The sequence below is a fragment of the Mycteria americana genome, chromosome 21, assembly GCF_035582795.1.
Source record: "Mycteria americana isolate JAX WOST 10 ecotype Jacksonville Zoo and Gardens chromosome 21, USCA_MyAme_1.0, whole genome shotgun sequence".
Lineage (NCBI taxonomy): Eukaryota > Metazoa > Chordata > Aves > Ciconiiformes > Ciconiidae > Mycteria > Mycteria americana.
The window spans coordinates 1,408,525-1,426,139 of record NC_134385.1 but is presented as its reverse complement, the minus strand read 5'-3'; the positions used below and the strand labels follow the sequence as shown (position 1 = coordinate 1,426,139).

Here is a 17,615-nt window from a genome sequence, read left to right as displayed (position 1 = left end):
GGATGGGTGGCAGGGGATCTCCTGGCCCTGCAGTGACATCATCCCCAAAACAGGCATCTCTGATGGGGCGCTGCCTGCAGAAAAATGAATCTGTTCATCAACACGTCCCTGAGAACCCAGAGACGGGGGCTTTGCGGGATGCCTGGACTGGGCCAGCGTGGTGAAAAGCGACACGTCCCTGGCTGCTGCTGCCCCTGCAAAGCCCTGAGCAGTGTTTCCCCCCCGGCTGCTGCTGCTGCCCACATCTCCCCTGCCCTTGGACGTGCTGCTGCAGCGGGCAGGCACCCATGCCTGGTTGCTCCGGGGTGCTGCATGGGGCAGGGACCGGGGCAGCGCTCCAGGCCCAGCCCTGTGCCTTGCAAGGCCAAGAGGAGTTTCACCCCTGAGCGGGGCTGAGCCGAGGCCTCTGCTCCGGCCCAGGGAGCAGGGGAGGCCTCTTGTTATCTTCCTGTTATGGAGGCAGGGTGGGATGTGTGGCGGCGAAGCCCTCGCCCCCAGGAGTGGGGGGCGGCTGCTGGCGGTGACTAAGGCTCACGTGCGACGGGTGGGTGGTGGGGGAAGCAGCTGCGAGGCCTCATGAGCAGCCGAGGTGGGGCTCCGGGACGGGAAATCAATGTCTTTTTGGGGTGCCTGGAAATCGGACAGCTGATCCGAGCGGTGCTGGCCGTGGCTGCGGCCGCAGGGGGGTCAGGGGGTGTCTGCTGCAGGGTCAGCGCTTGGCAGGTGACCGGAGCATCGTCAGACGTGGGGAGTGGGAAGGGTGGGTGCAAGCCCCAAAATCTGGGAGAGGAGGGGCCGGAGATGGGCGAGTGCCCAAGCAAGCTGGGGGGGGGGGAGGGGGGGGATGCTGGGCACGGCAGGGACAGGCAGCAGGGCAGGCCTGAGGCCGGGCTGACGGGCGTGGGGTCCCAGCCCTGGCTGCGGGAGGGCGGCCAAGACCCCGGGGGTGGGAGCCCTGCGGAGTTGCGCGGGGCCGGGCCGGGGCTGCGGGGCCGCGTTGGGGCAGGGAAGAGGCGAGCCCGGGCAGAGCATCCCCTGCCTGCTCGCTCCCCCCAGCCCGGGGCCGCGGGGCCGGGCGGGATGCGCGGCCGGGGCCGGGGCGGGGAGCGCCGTGCGTCCTCCCCCGCCGGGCCGGGGGGAGCGGGGCGGCGCGGCTCGGCACGGCTCGGCTCGGCACGGCTGGGCCAGCCCTCTGCGCCTGCCCGCCACGCCATGGAGAGGAGCCGCGCCGGGCGGGAGCCGCAGCCCCAGCCCCAGCCCCAGCCCCAGCCCCAGCCGGCCCAGGGTAAGGCTCCGCGGCGGGGACCGGGACCGGCTCCGGCAGCGGCGGGCGCCCAGGCCCCTTCCCGCACCGCGGGGCCGCGCCGGAGTCGGGGTGCGGGATGCGGCCATGGGGGAGGCGGGAGCCGGGCCGCGGCGGGGAGCGGGATCCGGCCGTGGGGGAGCGGGATCCGGCCGTGGGGGATGCCGGCGGGGATGCCGCGGCGGCCGGGCCCGGGGGATGCGGCGGGGCCGCCCGCGGAGCCGCTGGGGCGGCAGAGCGGGGCGGGGGCCCGGGGGAGGCGGTGGAGGAGCCGGGGGTACGCGGGGCCGGGGCGGGGGGGGGGGGGGGGGGTGTCTTCCCGGGAGGGACAAAGCCCGGGCACGGCCCCTCCATCTTGGGGTGGGACGGAGCCGCCGCCGGCGGGGGTGCAGGGGGAGCTGCCCTTGGGGAGCCCTCCCGGGGGCGGCCCCGCCATGGCGGGGGGGGGTTGGTGGGGGTGGGGTGTCCGGGGCGTCGGCGTCTGCCCCTGCCCGGGCTCTTTCCCGGCAGCCGGTGGGCGATGCCGGCCTGGCCCCGAGCCCCCCCAGGTGCTGCTGCCGGGGGTCCCGGCGGCAGGGCCCCGCTGCCGCATGTGGTGCCGGCTGCCCGCCGCCCTGCCCCGGCCGCCTGCTCTGCGGCGCGGCCGGGGGTGCCCGCCGGCCCGGGCAGCCCCACTCCTGCTGTGGGGCGTGGGCGGCCCGGGGGTCCACGCCCTGGTTGCGGCGGGGGGGCCCCGCCGCGGCCCGTCCCGCAGCAGGGTGCACGTCCCGGGGGGCAAGGAGAGGTGCGGGCAGGGGCCGCTGCCGGCCGGTCGAGGGGTGCAGGCGTTGCCCCCCGGCCCGGCCCGGCGCTGCCCCTGGATGAACTCTGCCGCCCGGCCCCGGCCCGGCGAACTGGCGGGGGCAGCGGCCGGCGGGGCCGAGCCTCGGGGCGAGGGCTGGTTTTGGCTCTTCCCCGCAGGGCTCCAGCCAAGCGCTCTTCGGCCCCGCCGGGCTGCTCGCTCCCGGCGCGGGGCCGTGACTAAGCAGGGCTCCGCGGCAGAGCTGCTCCCGCCGACGGAGGAAGAGGAGAGGCGGCTCCCCTCCCCCTCGGCCCCGGTGCCCGCCGCCGTGCCGTGATTCATCGGCCGCGGCCGCCTGGGCCCCGCAGGCGGGGAGGGATGGCTGCCGGCTCCCGGCGCTGCTGAAATGCCGCTCGCCCTTTATCGGCGGCTCCCGACCAAACCGGCCGCGGATCCCCGGCTGCGCTGCCCGAACGGCGCGTCCCGCGCCGCGGACATGTTGTCTGCGTCCCGCTCCTCGCCTCCGCAGCCGGCCCGGCCGCCTTCCTTCCCTCCCGGTGCCGTCGCTGCCCGCGGAGGGCGATGGCCGCTCCCGGCCTCGCTGGCCTCTCCCGCGGCCGGCCGGGCCCCCCGGGCCGTTCGGTCCCCCGGGCCGTTCGGTCCCCCGGTGCGGGGAGCGCCGGGGGCTCCGCAGCGTGTCCTGCGCCGGGGAGCGTCCCCGATCCCTCTCGTCTGGGTGACCCGCGTGGCCAGGCAGCCCGGGCTGCTCCCTCTCTCGCCGCCCAGCACGGGTCGGAGCCCCCGGCCCCCCCAGCGTGCCACGTCCAGGGACTCCCGGGTGCACTGCAGGGACTGGGACCCACTGCGGTGTGGGGCAGCCGGTAGTGCTGGGGGGGCAGGAGCTCGCGGAGGGCGGACGGGGCAGGGCGGCCCTGTGGAGCCGCCCGGTGGGATGCTGCCCCACGCGTGGGCAGAGAGCGAGGACCGGGGCAGGGAGCAGGCAGGGGTTCGTTCTTATTTGGGTGCCCCCTGATTTCTCCAGCCCTTCTCCCTGTGGCGCGGCGAGAGGGAGGGTGCAGGGCGAGCTGGTTGCCAGCCAGCGCCTGTGTTTGGGAGCAGGCAGCTCGGGAGCTCTCCCAGCGCAGGGACGCCAGCAGAGCCGCTGCTGCGAAACCGTCAGAGCAACGTGATGCGACGTGCGGAGCCGTGATGTGACAGTCCCGTGGTGCCATGTCCAAAATAGTTAGCGCAGCTCTCGCTCGTTGGAGGGCTCCGAGCAGGGACGGGTGGCAGCACAGGCGGCCTGCTGGGAGCGGAGCCGGATCCTGCACGGCCCCAGCCCCGGTAGGTGCCCCCATCCGTGTTGTGAGGCTCAGGACCTATTTTTCGGAGGTGCCGGGCACCTGCTCCCCGAGAGGCCGGGTCCCGGCAGGCGTGGAGCCCTGTGCCCTGCCTTCGAGCCAGGTTTCTGTTTTCCCAGGATGATGCTAGCAGACAGGTTTTCGGGAGCGCGGCTGGGCCGGCTGCCCTCGGCGTTGGCGGCTCCGCGCAGGTCGCCCCAAGGACGAGGGCACCTCCTGTCGCTGCTGCCGGCGCTGCCCAGATGGATGGCAGGCAGGTGCTGCCTGCCCCTGCCCTCGGCCTGTTGGGGCTGTGCCGTGACCACAGCCAAACGGAAAGTTTGCCGTGGGGGTGCCGGGGCGCAGCAGCAGCTCAGGCTCTTTCCTCCGCGTGTATTTTAAACCCTGGAAACCCCCCGGCTCTGGCCCCGCTCTGGCCACGAGATCCCATCTCCCAAGTTCCCCTTGTTGCTCTCTGGCTTGGCACGTCACCGCCGGCTGAGTGCTGAGCCGCAGGAGCTCGCCGGCCTCTGCCGGGGGCTGGCGCGGTTTCCCCATGGCTGCCCCCACGCTCCCCCATCGCAGTGCCTCCAGGGGGTGCAGACCCCGGGAAGGGGGGGGCTGGTCCTCCGTGCTGGGGGGGCTGGGCAGTGGGTGCAGCCCCCTCCCAAACCAGCCCTCCCAGGAGCGGGTGCAAAGGCAGCATGGCCCCAGCCGGGTGGGCAATGCCCTGCCGTGCCCCTTCCTCCTGCCCGGTACCCACTGCAGGCATCCGGCTGCGCCATCCCTCCTGCCCTGCTGCCTGCACCCCTCCTGCCCTGCTCCTGCCTGGCCCTGGAGGCCCGTCCCCAAAGCAGGGCTGCGGGCCGCATGTGGGGCACCGCGGGACGATGCCTGACCTGCCCTGGCGCTGCCGGCTGTGTTTTGCTGGGTCTGAGCCAGCAGGGAGAGGAGCCAGCCTCGGGCTACAGCACCCGTGCCGCCCGGGGCCAGGGCGCGGGTGGCTGTGGGCAGCAGCACCGCGGGACACCCCCATGGGGGACGGGGTGTCATTGCTGTCGGCGGCTGTCAGGGTGGCACTGGCCACCCCTGCGGTGCGGGGCTGCTGGTGCTTGTGGCTGCTCTCCCTGCCCGTGCATGCGAGCTGGGGCCGAGGGCGTGCGTCAGCGCTGCGCCCGCGGCTGGGCCATGCCGGGGACGTGTCGGGGACGCTTGCGCACTGTTCCTGTCATCCAGGTGTGAGGGGAATCCCGGGAGCAGGGTGGGACAGGGCAGGGCTCGGCTCCGAAGCACATCTGAGACGTGGCGAGGTGGGGTGGGATCAGGGCCGGCACCAGGGCTCTGAGCACCCCCGGGGCTTTGTGCACCCCACGGCACTCCAGGGGCCTCGGGCAGCCGCTCTCCCTGCCGGACACCAACACCCGCAGAGCCACCCCCGGCTGCCTCCTCGCTCAGCGCCGGGACCTGTTGGCAACGAGGAGAGGCCCCGGGGACCCATCCTTCCCCCTCCTCTGGCACGGCCACGGGGCTGCCGTCAAGGCCAGGGGAGATAGCTGGAAACCAGCTGCACTGGGAAGGGCCCGAGGGCGCACTGGGCGCACGGGTGTCCCCACGGGCTGCGGGGAGCGGCTCTGCAGAGCCGGTGGTGGCTCTCGGGGCTGGGGTTCCCCTCGGGACCTTGCCCCTGGGCATCGCAGGGACTTGTGCAATGGCCAGGGTGGCCGGAGTCCGCCGGCCCGGTGCTGTGACACCAGCCCCTCTGGGTGGCTTTGCAGCGGCCAGTGATGGGCCCCCGCTGCACCCACCAGCCCTGCTCTCCTCTGCTCCCGGGGCAGGGGTGGGCCCCGTCCGATGCCCCCGGCCCTGGGCAGGTATGGCACGGGGAGCAGCCCGTGGCGGGCCCCGGCCGTGCCGCAGAGCAGGAACATGAGGATACGGCAGATGGGGGGATCTGAGGTTAAAGCAGGCGGGCGTCCCCCCGCCCTTGCGGGAAGCGCCCTGCAGGGATGTGCGGCGGATGGTTAACGAGGGCTGCTCGCCTTCTGACCGGAGCACCCCGCGGGGCCTCGATGTGCTCTCGCTTCACGGCACCGGCAATTTGCCTCTGCCTGGCTGAGCATCCCCAGCCATGTGCTGGCCACGGAGCAGCGCTGCACCAGGCAGTGCCGGGCTGGAGGTGCCGGTGGTGCTCGGTGGCACGGGTGCTGATGCCACATGAGCCCACGGGAGGAGCCGGGACGGGCTGGGTGACACGGCGTCGAGGGGCAGCACCTCACCCCAGGGCTATGGCCCGTGGCTGGGTGCAGCGCCGTCCCAGTGCCAGCAGCGGGGCCAGTGCTGTGCCGGCTCACCCGGGCTGGGGGCTGCAGGGGAGCCGTGCCTGCATGTCTGGGAGCCAGGGAGCTAATCCCCTGCGGAATGCCCCGGCCGGGGGAGAGGGGACGCCCGCGCCGCCTGGGCGCAGGCAGCGTTGGGTTTCAGGGCAGCTGCTGCGCTGGAGCAGCGACAGAGACAGATGGCGGCAGGGCTGGCCCCAGCCGCACGCGGGGGTTTTGGCCGTGCCCAGCAGCCCTGCCCTGGCCACGGGCGCTGCCATCCCTCCGGCCGGCGGGGCGGGATGGATCCTGCCCAGGGCTGCGCCTGGGGCTCTGTGCCCGGTGGCACGGGGTGGCAGGAGGCACCCGCCATCCCCCGGCACTGCTCCCCGCACGTCCGGGCTCCCGGGAGGTATTTCCATCTGCTCGGGGGCGTCAGCCTGGCCTTGAAGCTTTCACTCGGCTGGCGGCTCCGCGGGCAGCACCCGGCTGTGCCACCGCAGCCCTCCCGGGGGTCGCCGCTCCCGGCCGGGACACATGTGGTGCCACCGCGGGTATTGTCCTCAGAGCTGGCACCTGGGGGCTGCCAAGTCCCCCTGCCTGTGGGTGCCGATCTGGGGCGGCCCTGGGGGGACGGGGCAGGGGAGCCCCCAGCTGCAGCCCCGGCACCTTCCCTGCCACGCAACAGACTCATGGCCGCCTCGCGGGGCACAGCGACGGGGACGTGGGATGTGCGGGATCAGGGCCAGGGGATGGGCCGGCTTCCTGCGGCGGAAAATACCCGGAAGGCTGCGCGGGTCTGCGGGGGGGCCAGGGCTGGCCGTGTCCCCCACGGAGCCTGGGGTGGGTGAACCCTGCTGGCACGAGCCCTGGCCTGCTGGGGGGCCGCAGCAGGACCCCCAGCCGCTCCCCGGGCAGGCAGGTGCTGCTGTGGGTGCTGCGCCCCGGTGTGGGTGCCGGGGACCATGGGACCCGGGGCGCACCCGTGCCTGCGGCGCAGAGGGGGCCGGCGGCACCTTCCCTGGCTGCCTGGGGCTGCCCCTGGGCTGGGCGGGCTCCGGCGTGGGGTGGAGGAGCGGCGCCGGCCCGTGTTTGCAGAGCCCACACTTTGCCCCTCGCCGAAGATTGTGGAGAGCTCCGCAAACACGGCCAAGCCCGGTGCGTGATATCACCCTGCCGCGAGAGCTGCTCGCCGGGGCCGGCGGGTGCCGGTCACTGGTGTCCTCGCCGTCCCACGCCGCCGGAGCTGGGGCCGCGCGCTGCGGTGGTGCCCGTGGTGCTGGAGCCAGGTGCCCGCAGCCCTGGGGTGGGTCGGGCATCGTTCCTGGGCAGGAGCGAGGGTGCTGCCCGCTGGGTGGGGGTCGGGGCTGTGATCCCGGCATGCGCCCCGAAGGTGCGTTTGCAAAGGGTTGGTTAACCGGGGCGGGGGGGGATCACCGCTGCTGGTCACCACGGGTGGTCCCGGCACATCCGCCATGTGCAGAGGGCACGTGCTGCGGCTTTGCAGGGCGGCTGGCACCGTGTCTCCGTCCCCAGCGCCGGCGCATGCAGCGGGGTCCCCCAGCGTCCCCGGCTGCCGGGCTCCCCTGGGGCTGGCTGGGACAGGGGGCGATTCCCCGGGCTGCTCCCCTTGGGGCGCACAGAGCAGGCACCGTGCCCCCCGCCTGCCCCACGGCAGGGCAGCGAGCAGCCGGGCCCCGTGTGGGGAGGGGGCTGTTTTCTGGCGGCGGTGGCAGCGGCCTCGTGTGCATTCCTGGGCCATGAGTTCATGGCTGCGCGCGGCTGGCCGCGGCATGGCGCGGCGCTGGGGGACATGGGCCGGAGCGGTGACGTCAGGCCGCGGGGCCCGCGCCCATCCTGCCTCCGGCCATGCTGCGAGCGCTGGCGGAAGCGGCCCCGCATCCTCTGGGGAGAGCGGCGGGGAAGCGCGTGGGTCCCCGTGCCTGCGTGGGGTCTCCGTCCCCGCGTCCCCCTGCGGCGGGGCCGGGGCGGCAGCTGCTGGGGGAAGAAGGGCGGCTTTGTGGCGGCGGTGCCTGGCAGAGCCCCGGCCGGTCCCTCTGTGCATTGTGCACCCAGTGCCTGGCACCCGGCGTGGGGCGGCGTGGGTGCCCCCCGAGACGGGGGCAGCAGCAGGGTTTGGGTGAGGGTCCCGCTGTCTTCCCTGGGGGAGCCTGGGGACCGTCCCCAGCCCCTGCGGCCGGGGACAGCCTTGCTCCTGAGGGCTGTGTTTGGGGGGGACGGGGCTGTACCCCCTGAAGGCTATGTTTGGGGGGGATGGGGCTGCCCCGGGCTCCCCCACCGAGTAACCGTTTGCTCTGCTCTGCCTGTGTTGCAGGGAAGCCACCGTCCCCAATGGGAGACAGCGTGCCCCCCCGCACCTCGCCACCCCCCTCGCCCGGGGACGCCCTGCAGGGAGAGCGCACCCCCCCGCAGCGGGACCAACCCGTCCCTCCAGCCGTCATCCCCTGCGGACAGCCCGTCTCGCCCGTCCTTCCAGCCATCACCCCCTCCGAAAAGACCGTCTCGCCCGTCCCTGCAGCCGTGACCCCCTCCAGGCAGCCCGTCTGCCCCCCAGCCGTGACGCCTGCCCCCGAGAGCAGCACCCTGCAGTGTGACCGACCCGTCCCTCCAGCCGCGACGCCGTCAGGACAGCCCGTCTCCCCCATCCCTACTGCCGTGGCCCCCCCAGCAGAGACCGTCCCCCCATGGTGTGACAAGTCCCCCCCTGGGCCCCCCCGGCCCCCTGCGACGGAGCACCCCAAAGAAGAGGCATCTCCCCACGCTGCCGGCCAGCCGGTCCCCATCCCTGCTGCCGCCGCCCCTTGCCCAGCAGAGACGCTGCCCCGTGGGAGCGATCCCCCGGCCCCGGCTGCCGGCGAAGGGGCCCCCTCCGATGCCAAGAGCCCTCCGGGTGGCACGGCCGGGCCCTCGAAGGACGTGCCCCCCAGGAACGACCGCCCCGCCCCGGCTGCAGCCTCGCCGGCTCCTGCTGCCAGCCCCAGGCCCAAGCAAGGTGGGTGCCTGGGGGGCCCAGGGTGCTCCGGGGATGCTGGCACCCCGCGGGTGCTGCTCGCTGCCTCCGTGCCCGGCCGGTGCCCGCCCAGCACTGCGGCTGGAGGTCCGGGTGCTGCTCTGACGGTATCTCCCGGTGCAGATGCCCAGAAAGCCCAGGCGAGGCACAAGCAGGCGAAGGAGCGACGCGAGGAGCGGGCCAAGTACCTGGGTACGGGGCGGGGGGGGCGGGGGGAGCGGGGGGGACGCGGGGCTGGCGAGCCCCCAAGCGCGCGCCGGGAGGGAAAGTGGATGCGGGGGGGGGGGGAGGCAGGAGCTAAGGAGCTTTGCTGGGTCACGGGCAATCCCATTAGCTGCGATGAGCTGAGCCCGGGCAGGAGCTGCTGTGCCGGCGGCTCTGTCCCCCCGGCATGCCGCTGACCCCGGCACGCCGCGGCCCCCACTGCCCCCCGCGGTCCGGCTGCCCCCGGGTTCACGGGTGCTCCCCGGTCTGTGTGGGTGCCACCAGCCGCGTGGGTGCCCAGCTCTCTCCCCTGTGCAGGCAGCAGCAGGCAGCTGCAGGCAGCCCCGCAGCGGCTCGGGGCAGCAGGCGAGCGGGGCCCCCGCACCGCGCATGGGGCCTCCTCGTCCCCGCGCTCTTTCCACCCTCATTCCCCCATTGTTCGCCGACGCGGCGCGGCTCGGCGGGCTCCTGGCCTCCCTTTTGTCCTCGCCCAAACCCCTCCCTCGCCGGCCGGCCGCGATGCCGCCTGCCCCGCGCGCCCGGGGAGCCCAACCGTGTGCCCCGGCCGGAGCCAGCCCTCGGCCCCGCGCTGCCGGCACGGACACGCGTCCCGACCGCGGGGCTCGCCAGGGCTGGGGCTGTGCCTTGGGTGCGACCCTGCTGCCCCGGCTCCCTCCCGCAGCCGCCAAGCGGGTGCTGTGGCTGGAGAAGGAGGAGAAGGCCAGGCTGCTGCGGGAGAAGCAGCTGGAGGAGCGCCGCAAGCGCCTGGAGGAGCAGCGGCTGAAGGCGGAGAAGCGCCGGGCTGTCCTGGAGGAGCGGCAGCGGCAGAAGCTGGAGAAGAACAAGGTAGGGATGGGGGATCACGGGCGCAGCGGGCGGGGGGCCGGGGCTGCGCTCCCTGGGGAGACCTCGTGGCTCCAGCAGCCCTTCGGGAGCTGCCTGCCGTGCCCGTCCTCCACGGTGCACGTCCTTCATGGTGCGGAGCCTTCGCGATGCCCAGCTCCTTGGGCGCTTGTGCCCTGGCCAGGGCGGGCATCACTGCCCCGTCTCCCTCCAAGCATCCCCATCGCTGCGGTATCCTCATGCTGGGCAGCTCTGGCTGGTCCCAGCCCCGTTCCCCCAGCCCCCAGCCTCACCCCGTCCCTCCCCCTCGGGCAGGAGCGCTACGAGGCGGCGATCCAGCGGTCAGCCAAGAAGACGTGGGCAGAGATCCGGCAGCAGCGGTGGTCCTGGGCTGGGGCCCTGCACCACGGCTCCCCTGCGCACAAGGACGGTGAGTGCCGGGCTGGGCGAGGGCACCCGGGGCCCCGCGGCTCTGCCGGCAGCGGGGGCGGCTGGGCATGGCTCTGTGGTGCTCTGTGCGAGGAGGGCGAGACCCCCCCAAACCCAGCTCGGCCCCGCTCTGCTGTGGGGTTGCGCTGCCGTCGCCCCGGGCTCTGCCGGGCTGTGCCAGGGCCTGATGGGGTCCCTTGGCTTTTCCCCACTCTCGTGGCACCGTGTCCCTCGGGCCGGGCGTAAGCCGGAGGTTGCGCGTCACGGTCACCGTTCTGCGCAGGGACGTGCTTGGGGACAGCCCTGGCTGCCCGCGGGGATGCCGCGGCCACGCTGCCCGCGTCTCTGGCAGCTGGGCATGGGTTGCGGAGCCGTGCAAGGCCGTTGCCGTCTCTCGTTGGGGTCTGTGCTGCGCTGCGTCCCCTCGTCCCCCGGCTGGGTGGGGGCAGCGCTTGGCCCCTCCAGCCCCAACGTGGGGGTGACCGTGGCTGTGCGTGCTCCTGGGTGTCCGTGGCCGTGCCGTGCCCCTGCGGCGGCTGCCGCAGGCTAAGCCGTGCCCGCTGCCCCGCAGCGGGAGCACTGAGCCCAGCCGGCCCGGCTGATCATCTTCGGGGCCCTCCTCTGGACTCGCTCCAACAGGTCCACGTCCTTCTTGTGTTGGGGGCCCCAGAGCCGAACGCAGTATTCTTGTGCCGTGGGGCGGCTGCGGCCGCCCCGGTGCGTGGCCGGGCTGCGTGTACCGGCACCACGTGCCCGGCCGTACCTGTTGGGGCTGCGCGTACCGGTGTTGTGTGCCTGGCTGTGCCCGGCACCGTGTGTGTGCAGGCGACGTGTGGCCGGCTGTGCCTGGCCAGGCCGTGCGTACAGGAGTTGTGTGGCCAGCTGTGCCCAGACGGGTTGTGCGTACGGGCGCCGTGTGCCCGGCTGTGGACTGTGGCACGTTCGGGGACGGACCCGTGCGTCTGTGGTGCAGCACCCAGCAGGGTCCAGCAAGGGGACACCTTCCCCTGCAACTTGCCACGTGGGACGCGCTGCCGGAGCTGCTGCTGGCACTCCTGCTTGCCGATCTCCTGGCTGCCGCCTCTGCCAGCAGCAATCTCCTCTGGCCGTTCTCTCCAGAGGAGCCCGGCCGGGGCGGAGGGGTCCCGGCACCCTGTGGAGGCACTGCCAGCCACCAGCACCCTCCTGGCACTGCCATAGGGACCCGGCACCGGTGTGAGCGTTGTCCCATGTCTGTCTGGACCTGCTGCCCTCAACCTGCTCCCCTGGGCTGGCTGCTCGCCCGGTGCTGCCGAGGTCCCTGGCCGCCCGGGTCCCGGTTCCGAGGACTGCTTTTGGGGGGACTGGCGTGGCGGGGCCCAGGAGCCGCCCTGGCTCCCTGAGGATGAGATCCCTGCATGATCCCAGCATGACCCCCCGGGGCTCGGGCTGGCACTGTCCTGTGCCGGACGCCAGTGCCGTGCGTCGTGTCCCCGGACGTAGCATCTCCCGGCCCCGCTCTCTGTGCCGCGTCCTCCTGCTCCTGCCCCAGTGCCCCGGCACGGCCGTGCATGCTGCATGCGGGGGGGCTGACCCCAGCCCCGGGACCTTAATGCCCTTGTGTCTTTTCCCTCCTCCAGGTGCGAGCCGGTGCTCGGTGTCCGCTGTAAACCTCCCCAAACACGTCGACTCTATAATCAACAAGCGGCTCTCCAAATCCTCCGCCACCCTCTGGAACTCTCCCAGTAGAAGTAAGAGCCCTTTGCGTTTGCCCCAGCGCAGGGGGCACAGCCTGGCCCCCGCCCAGCGCTGGGGACCCCCGAGGCCAGGGTCCCCCGTCCCCAGGCCCTGCCTTGCAGCACGGTGCCCGCGGAGAGAGGAGAAGCCATTTGCTGTTTGCAGGAGGAGGCTGGAGCCGGCCGGCGGCTCCTTGAGGCTGCGTGCAGGCTGGGAGGAGGAGGAGGAGGAGGAGCGGCTGGGTGGTGGCAGCCCCGTGGGGTGCCAGGATGGGGACCGGGAGCCCTGGCTCCCTGCCCCAGGGCAGCTCCGGTGGGTGCAGATGCAGCCGCAGGGCAGGGCTGCCTGTCACCGGACCCTCCTCGGGGCTGGGCACGGCGCTGGTGCCCGCCGCCATGACGCCTGTCCTCACAGGCACCCGGGGCCGGGTGCCATGAAGCGCTGCGGGCACGGTGTTGCATCGGGTGCTGCGAGGTCGTCCTGGCCCTGGGCGAGCTGCCCGAGGTTGCCGTCCGCGCCGGAGGGATGCGTCCAGCGCCGGGGCTGCTGTTGTGTTTCGGGGTTGCCTGGCGATGGGTGCGCGCCTTCCCGGCCGGGTATAAATAGCCGGAGCAGCTGACGCGGGCGGCTGCAGGCAGTGGTGACGCGGGCGGCTCCCGCCAGCCCCGTGCTGGGGGCTCAGCCTGGGGAGAGGCACCCAGGGCTGTCGGCACTGCCCGGGCGGGAGCAGCATCTCCTGGGACCTGGACCTGGCACCCTGTCTCCCCATGGCTCTGTTTTCTCCCTGCCTGGCAGCGGGTTCTGCTCCCGGCTTGACTGGGGGCCCCGGTGGAGAGGGGCAGAGGGGTCCCGTCTCTGTGGGTGCTTCCCGCGCGCCTGTCGGGTGTTTGGTGCCGGCGACGTGCACTGGAGGGCAGCCAGTGGCAGCCCAGTGCCCAGCGGAGCCGGCAGCGTGCCGTTCCTTGGGTGCCATCGACCTGGCCTGGCTCCCGCGGCATGCCTGGTGACTTCGGCACAGCTCCCTCGGGGTGAGGGCACTCTGCGGTGTCGCTGCGGCAGCTGCAGCATGCTGGGGGCTCGGTCCCATCGGTACAGGGACACGAGGAGGGTGCACGCCGGCGCTGGACGTGAGGAGGGGGCCGGGGTGGAAGGGGCTGCTGTCAGCAGGACTGCACCCCGGCGCTGCGGATGCCGCCCGCTGTGGGTGCACCGCAGCTGGGGTGTCTGCGGGGCACGGGGACGGCGTTGTCGTCGTGCCTCATTGCCATCCTGTGGGCGCCCGCTGCCCACCCACGCCTGCACCCGCACAACCCTCTGTCCTGCCTCGGCCGGCCACGCAGGGCAGCGGGGAGCCCTCCCCAGCGCGGCCGAGCTTCGGGCACTCCCGGGGCCACGCACGTGCCCCGGCCTCGCTGCAAGGCTGCTCCGTCCCGGCGGGCGGCCGCGGGGCTGGGGCCAGGGCTGGTGCCTGGGGGTCACGGGCGCGCTAAGGGCCCCTCTCCCTCCCCAGACCGGAGCTTGCAGCTGAGCCCGTGGGAGAGCAGCATCGTGGACCGGCTGATGACGCCCACCCTGTCCTTCCTTGCGCGCAGCCGGAGTGCCGTAACGCTGGCTGGGAACGGCAAGGAGCAGGGTGAGCACCCGGGGCGGGCGCGGGGCCACACGGGTCCTGGCACAGGCAGGGGACGGGGACAAGGGAGCCCGAAGCCAGCGGAGAGCTGGTGCCAGTGCCGTGCCGGCTCCGTCCTGACGGTGCGGTCGCTCCTACCCCCAGTGCCCGTGTGCCCCCGCTCGGCCTCCGCCAGCCCCCTCAGCCCCTGCCACAACCACCGCCTGCAGCACCGCTGCTGGGAGAGGCGGAAGGGGACCGCCGGCAGCCCCGACGTGACGCCGCGCCGCAGGACCGAGTCCTTGCCCGTGAGTGCCACCTCCCGTGGGGACCCCTCGGGGCCAGGGCGGCCGCGGGGCACAGCGTGGCTCCCGGCCGAGCCAGAGCACCCGGTGCTGACGCTTGACGCTCTCTCTGTCTCTCCCCGGACGGAGCAGAAGAAGAAGGAGAAGAAGGAGAAGGAGCGGGAGAATGCCAAGGAGCGCAGCGCCCTGTCCCGCGAGCGCAGCCTCAAGAAGCGGCAGTCGCTGCCAGCGGCACAGCCCCGGCTCCTGCCCGCAGCGGACAGCAGGTAGGGACCCGCCGCTGCGGGGGCTGCCCGGCCCCCCGCCCTGCCGCCACGGGGGTGCCCCAGCCCCGCTAACGCCGTCTCTCGCTCCATTTGCAGCCCCGGCCCCAAGAACCGTCCCTCATCCCCTGCCGTCCCCAAAGCCCGTCCGGCGTCCCCCAGCCCGGCCCTCGGCTCTCCCCACAAGCCGCCCCTGCCCCGCAGCGCCCACTCCTCTCCCAAGGTGCGGGCCAGGGCCCGGGAGGAGCGGGGGGAGCAGGAGGGCCAGGCGAAGGCGCGCGAGAGGAAGGAGGAGGAGCGGGGCCCGGCCCCTCCGGCCCTCCCCGAGCCCCCCAAGGTGCCCGCAGAGCCAACAGCAGGTGGGTACGGGGTGGCTGGGGGGACAGCGGGGCTGGGGGCAGCGGGAGCGGCACTGACGCCGCGTGCGCCCCGCAGCTTCCCCGGCCCCTGCGGCCCCCGGCCCCGTGCCAGCCACCCCCCCGGGCAGACCCCCAGCTGGCACCACAGACCGGGAGGAGGCTGCCCGGCTGCTGGCAGAGAAGCGGCGCCAGGCCCGCGAGCAGCGGGAGCGCGAGGAGCGGGAGCGCCGGGAGCAGGAGGAGCGGGAGAGGTGGGTGCTGCCCCCCCCCCGGCCCCCGGCCCCGGCCCCCCACCTTGCTGAGGGCCCCCTCCCCGCAGGCGGCTGCAGGAGGAGCGGGCGCAGCAGGCGGCGGAGGAGCAGAGCCGCAGGGAGGCCCTGGCGCGCCAACGGGAGGAGGAACGGCGGCTGCAGGAGGAACGCGAGGCCCGGGAGAGGGCACGGGCCGAGCGGGAGGAGACGGAGCGTCTGCAGAGACAGGTCTGGGGTGGCGGGGTGTGGGGGCAAGGGGCTGCAGGGGAGGCGGGGTGGAGGGGACGGGGGAGGAAGAGGTGGGACGGGGGATGAAGGCAGGGATGGAGGGGGAAGGCAGGGATGCTCTCCTGTGGTTCCCACCACAGCGGGATGCAGGGGTGAGGACCGGCCCCTCGATGCCCAGGGTGGCAGGAGGGGACACGGGGCAGGGCTGTGCTGAGCCGCCTGAGCAGCCTGTCCCCGCTGTCCCTGCCCCGTCCCATCCGTCCCTGCCGCCCCGCTGCGCCACAGAGGGAAGAGGCCGAGGCGAGGGCGCGCGAAGAGGCTGAGCGGCAGCGCCTGGAGCGGGAGAAGCACTTCCAGCGTGAGGAGCAGGAGCGGCTGGAGAGGAAGAAGGTGAGGGCTGGGGGCACCCCTGGGTGCGTGGCACAGTGGAGGGGAGCCCTGGAGGGGTTCTGCCCAGCGCCCGGGGCAGGCGCCGCTGGCGAGGGCTGTGCACGAGCCCCTCTCTGCCCCGCAGCGCCTGGAGGAGATCATGAAGAGGACGCGCAAATCGGATGCAGCGGATGCCAAGGTGGGTGCCCGTCCTGGTCCTGAGGTGCCTGGGGACATGGGGGACTCTGCAGAGCCCTCCCGCCCCTGCCCGGAGCCGCCCCTGCCCCTCACAGCTCTCCTCTCCCTGCAGAAGAAGGAGGACAAGAAGGTGGTGAATGGGAAAGCAGCCGAGCAGGAGGATGTCCCAGGTACACGGCCCCTTCCCACAGCCTGCTGCACCTCCGGGGACCCGCAGAGCCGCGACCCTGCCCTGCTCCCCCCCAGCCCGGCTGCTGCCCGGGGCCACGGCTGAGCGGGGGCTCTGCTGATGTCCCCAGGCCGTGAGAAGCGCGCGGGGCCGATGCCGAAGGAGGAGGAACTCCCCGAGACGGAGACGCCGAGTGCGGGGATGCCAGGCGGGCCGAAGGGTCTGGTGGGCGAGGGGCTGCAGCCAAGGTGAGCGCGGGGGCGGCTGGGGGGCCGGGGGGCGGCGGGGCCCTGGCTGACCCCAGCTGTCCCGCCCCACAGCTCCCCGGCCAAGGAGGTGGCGTCCCCGGCGTCCCTGGTGAACGGCGTACAGCCCGGCAAGCACGAGAACGGCTTCTCGGGCACGGAGGGGTCGCAGGAGCTGCTGGAGCTCTCCCACCACGGCAGCAGCCCCGGCAGCATCATCCCCTTCGGTGACAAGGAGCCCTTCCTCAGGCAGGCCGTGGTCAAGCCCCCCCAGGTGACAGGTGAGAGTCGGGGGGCACGCAGGGGGCCAGGGCGATGCCATGGCTGCCCGGTCTCACCACCCTGTCCTCCCTCCTCCCGCAGAGGTGCTGTGAGGGCCAAGCCCTGGCAGACGTCCCCGCGGGGCCACCGCACACGTCCCCACTCCGGACGCCCGCGCAGAACCGTAGCTGTTGTCAGAAGAAAAACCTCGCTGCTCCCCCCTGCCCACCGCGTGCACCCGGCCCTGCCGCGGGGGGCCCGGGCGGTGTGGGACCCCGGCGAGGCGGCTGCCAGCCCCCTGCCCGCTGCGGGGACGCCTGGTTTCTCTCTTTGTTCTTGTTTTTATTTCGTTTTGGTTTTTTTTTTTTTTAAATATGCACCTTATCAGACTGACACCCCCACCCTAGCAGCCTGCCAGAGCTGCCCCAGACGTGTGGTGTAATAATGTAGTTATTTAACTTGCTGGGTACAATGTATGTGAATACTGTAAATAGAGCTCGGCCAGACATCGGGGACGCTCGCCCGGCCCGGCCCTGCGCAGGGTGGGAGGATTCGGGGCTGCCCGGGGCCCGCAGGGAGGAGGGCCGCAGCCCGGCCAGGGGCGAGGTCGCTCCCCATCCCCGCGTCCCCACGCATGTCTGCGTGCGCACTGGGTGTCCCCGTGCCACCCGAGCGCACGCCCGGGGCCCGGGCGGCACCGCGCTGCTCTCCGTGCCGTTGTGACAGTGTTATGCATCCGGACAACCTTTGCGAACAATAAAAGTGGACAACTGCCCTCGCCTCGCTGTGTCCCTGGGCGACAGGAGCCGCGCTGCCTGGGCTGGGCTGGGCTGGGCTGGGCGCTCTCCTGGCTCCCCGGCAGCGGGGGGGGGGGATTTACCCCGGTGTCAGGGCTCGCCCCTGCAGGCCCCCGGACCGTTGGCTCTGCCAGCTCCCCGCTCCTCTCCCGGGGACGCGGCAGGCTCACCCCGGCTGCCCTCGCCACACACCAGCAGGCCCCTGCCCGAGAGCTGCACCCTCCCTGGCCCGGCCTCTGAGCCGGGGGCCGGCAGCTGGGCCCTCGGGAGCTGCGACCGGAGAAAACAGGCAGCCGCCGCCAGGCGCGGGGAGCCCGGGGCCTCCGGCTACTGAGGGCCGCGGCCTGCGCCGCCATACACGGCCCCAGGCTGCCGGCGAGCGCCCGCAGGGCCCTCCAGCGACCGGCTGCTCTGCGCCCTCGCTCCCCTCCAGGGCGGGGGAAGCACCGGGAAGACGGGCGGTGCGGGAGGAGGCTCGGCCCACACCGGGGAGGGACGGCGGGCGGGCGGGCAGCCTGCGCCATCGCCACCGCCCAGCGAAGGGCCCAGCTTCCCCCGCCGCCATTTCCCGGCCGGGCCCACCCGTCGCCCCGCCCCTC

At 73.6% G+C, this 17,615-nt stretch overlaps 1 protein-coding gene across 6 annotated transcripts; it reads left to right on the top strand.

The window, feature by feature from the left end:
* The first annotated feature begins 561 nt into the window (after positions 1–561).
* Positions 562–16,994, top strand: MAP7D1 (MAP7 domain containing 1). 6 transcript variants are annotated; one of them, XM_075522229.1, is made up of 18 exons: positions 562–589; positions 8,075–8,752; positions 8,894–8,962; positions 9,657–9,820; positions 10,133–10,247; positions 11,866–11,976; positions 13,473–13,595; positions 13,737–13,879; positions 14,009–14,142; positions 14,239–14,498; positions 14,575–14,749; positions 14,818–14,977; positions 15,263–15,367; positions 15,492–15,545; positions 15,657–15,714; positions 15,844–15,961; positions 16,034–16,239; positions 16,322–16,994. In XM_075522229.1, the coding sequence occupies exons 1-18, from the start codon at positions 577–579 to the stop codon at positions 16,330–16,332; spliced, it is 2,697 nt and encodes an 898-aa protein (XP_075378344.1). In that variant the 5' UTR covers positions 562–576; the 3' UTR covers positions 16,333–16,994. The 6 variants fall into 6 exon arrangements, 5 of the variants coding, with proteins under 5 accessions (XP_075378344.1, XP_075378345.1, XP_075378343.1 ...); XM_075522230.1 differs by lacking the exon at positions 562–589 and adding an exon at positions 633–723; XM_075522228.1 differs by lacking the exon at positions 562–589 and adding an exon at positions 1,066–1,285.
* The last annotated feature ends 621 nt before the right edge of the window (positions 16,995–17,615 follow it).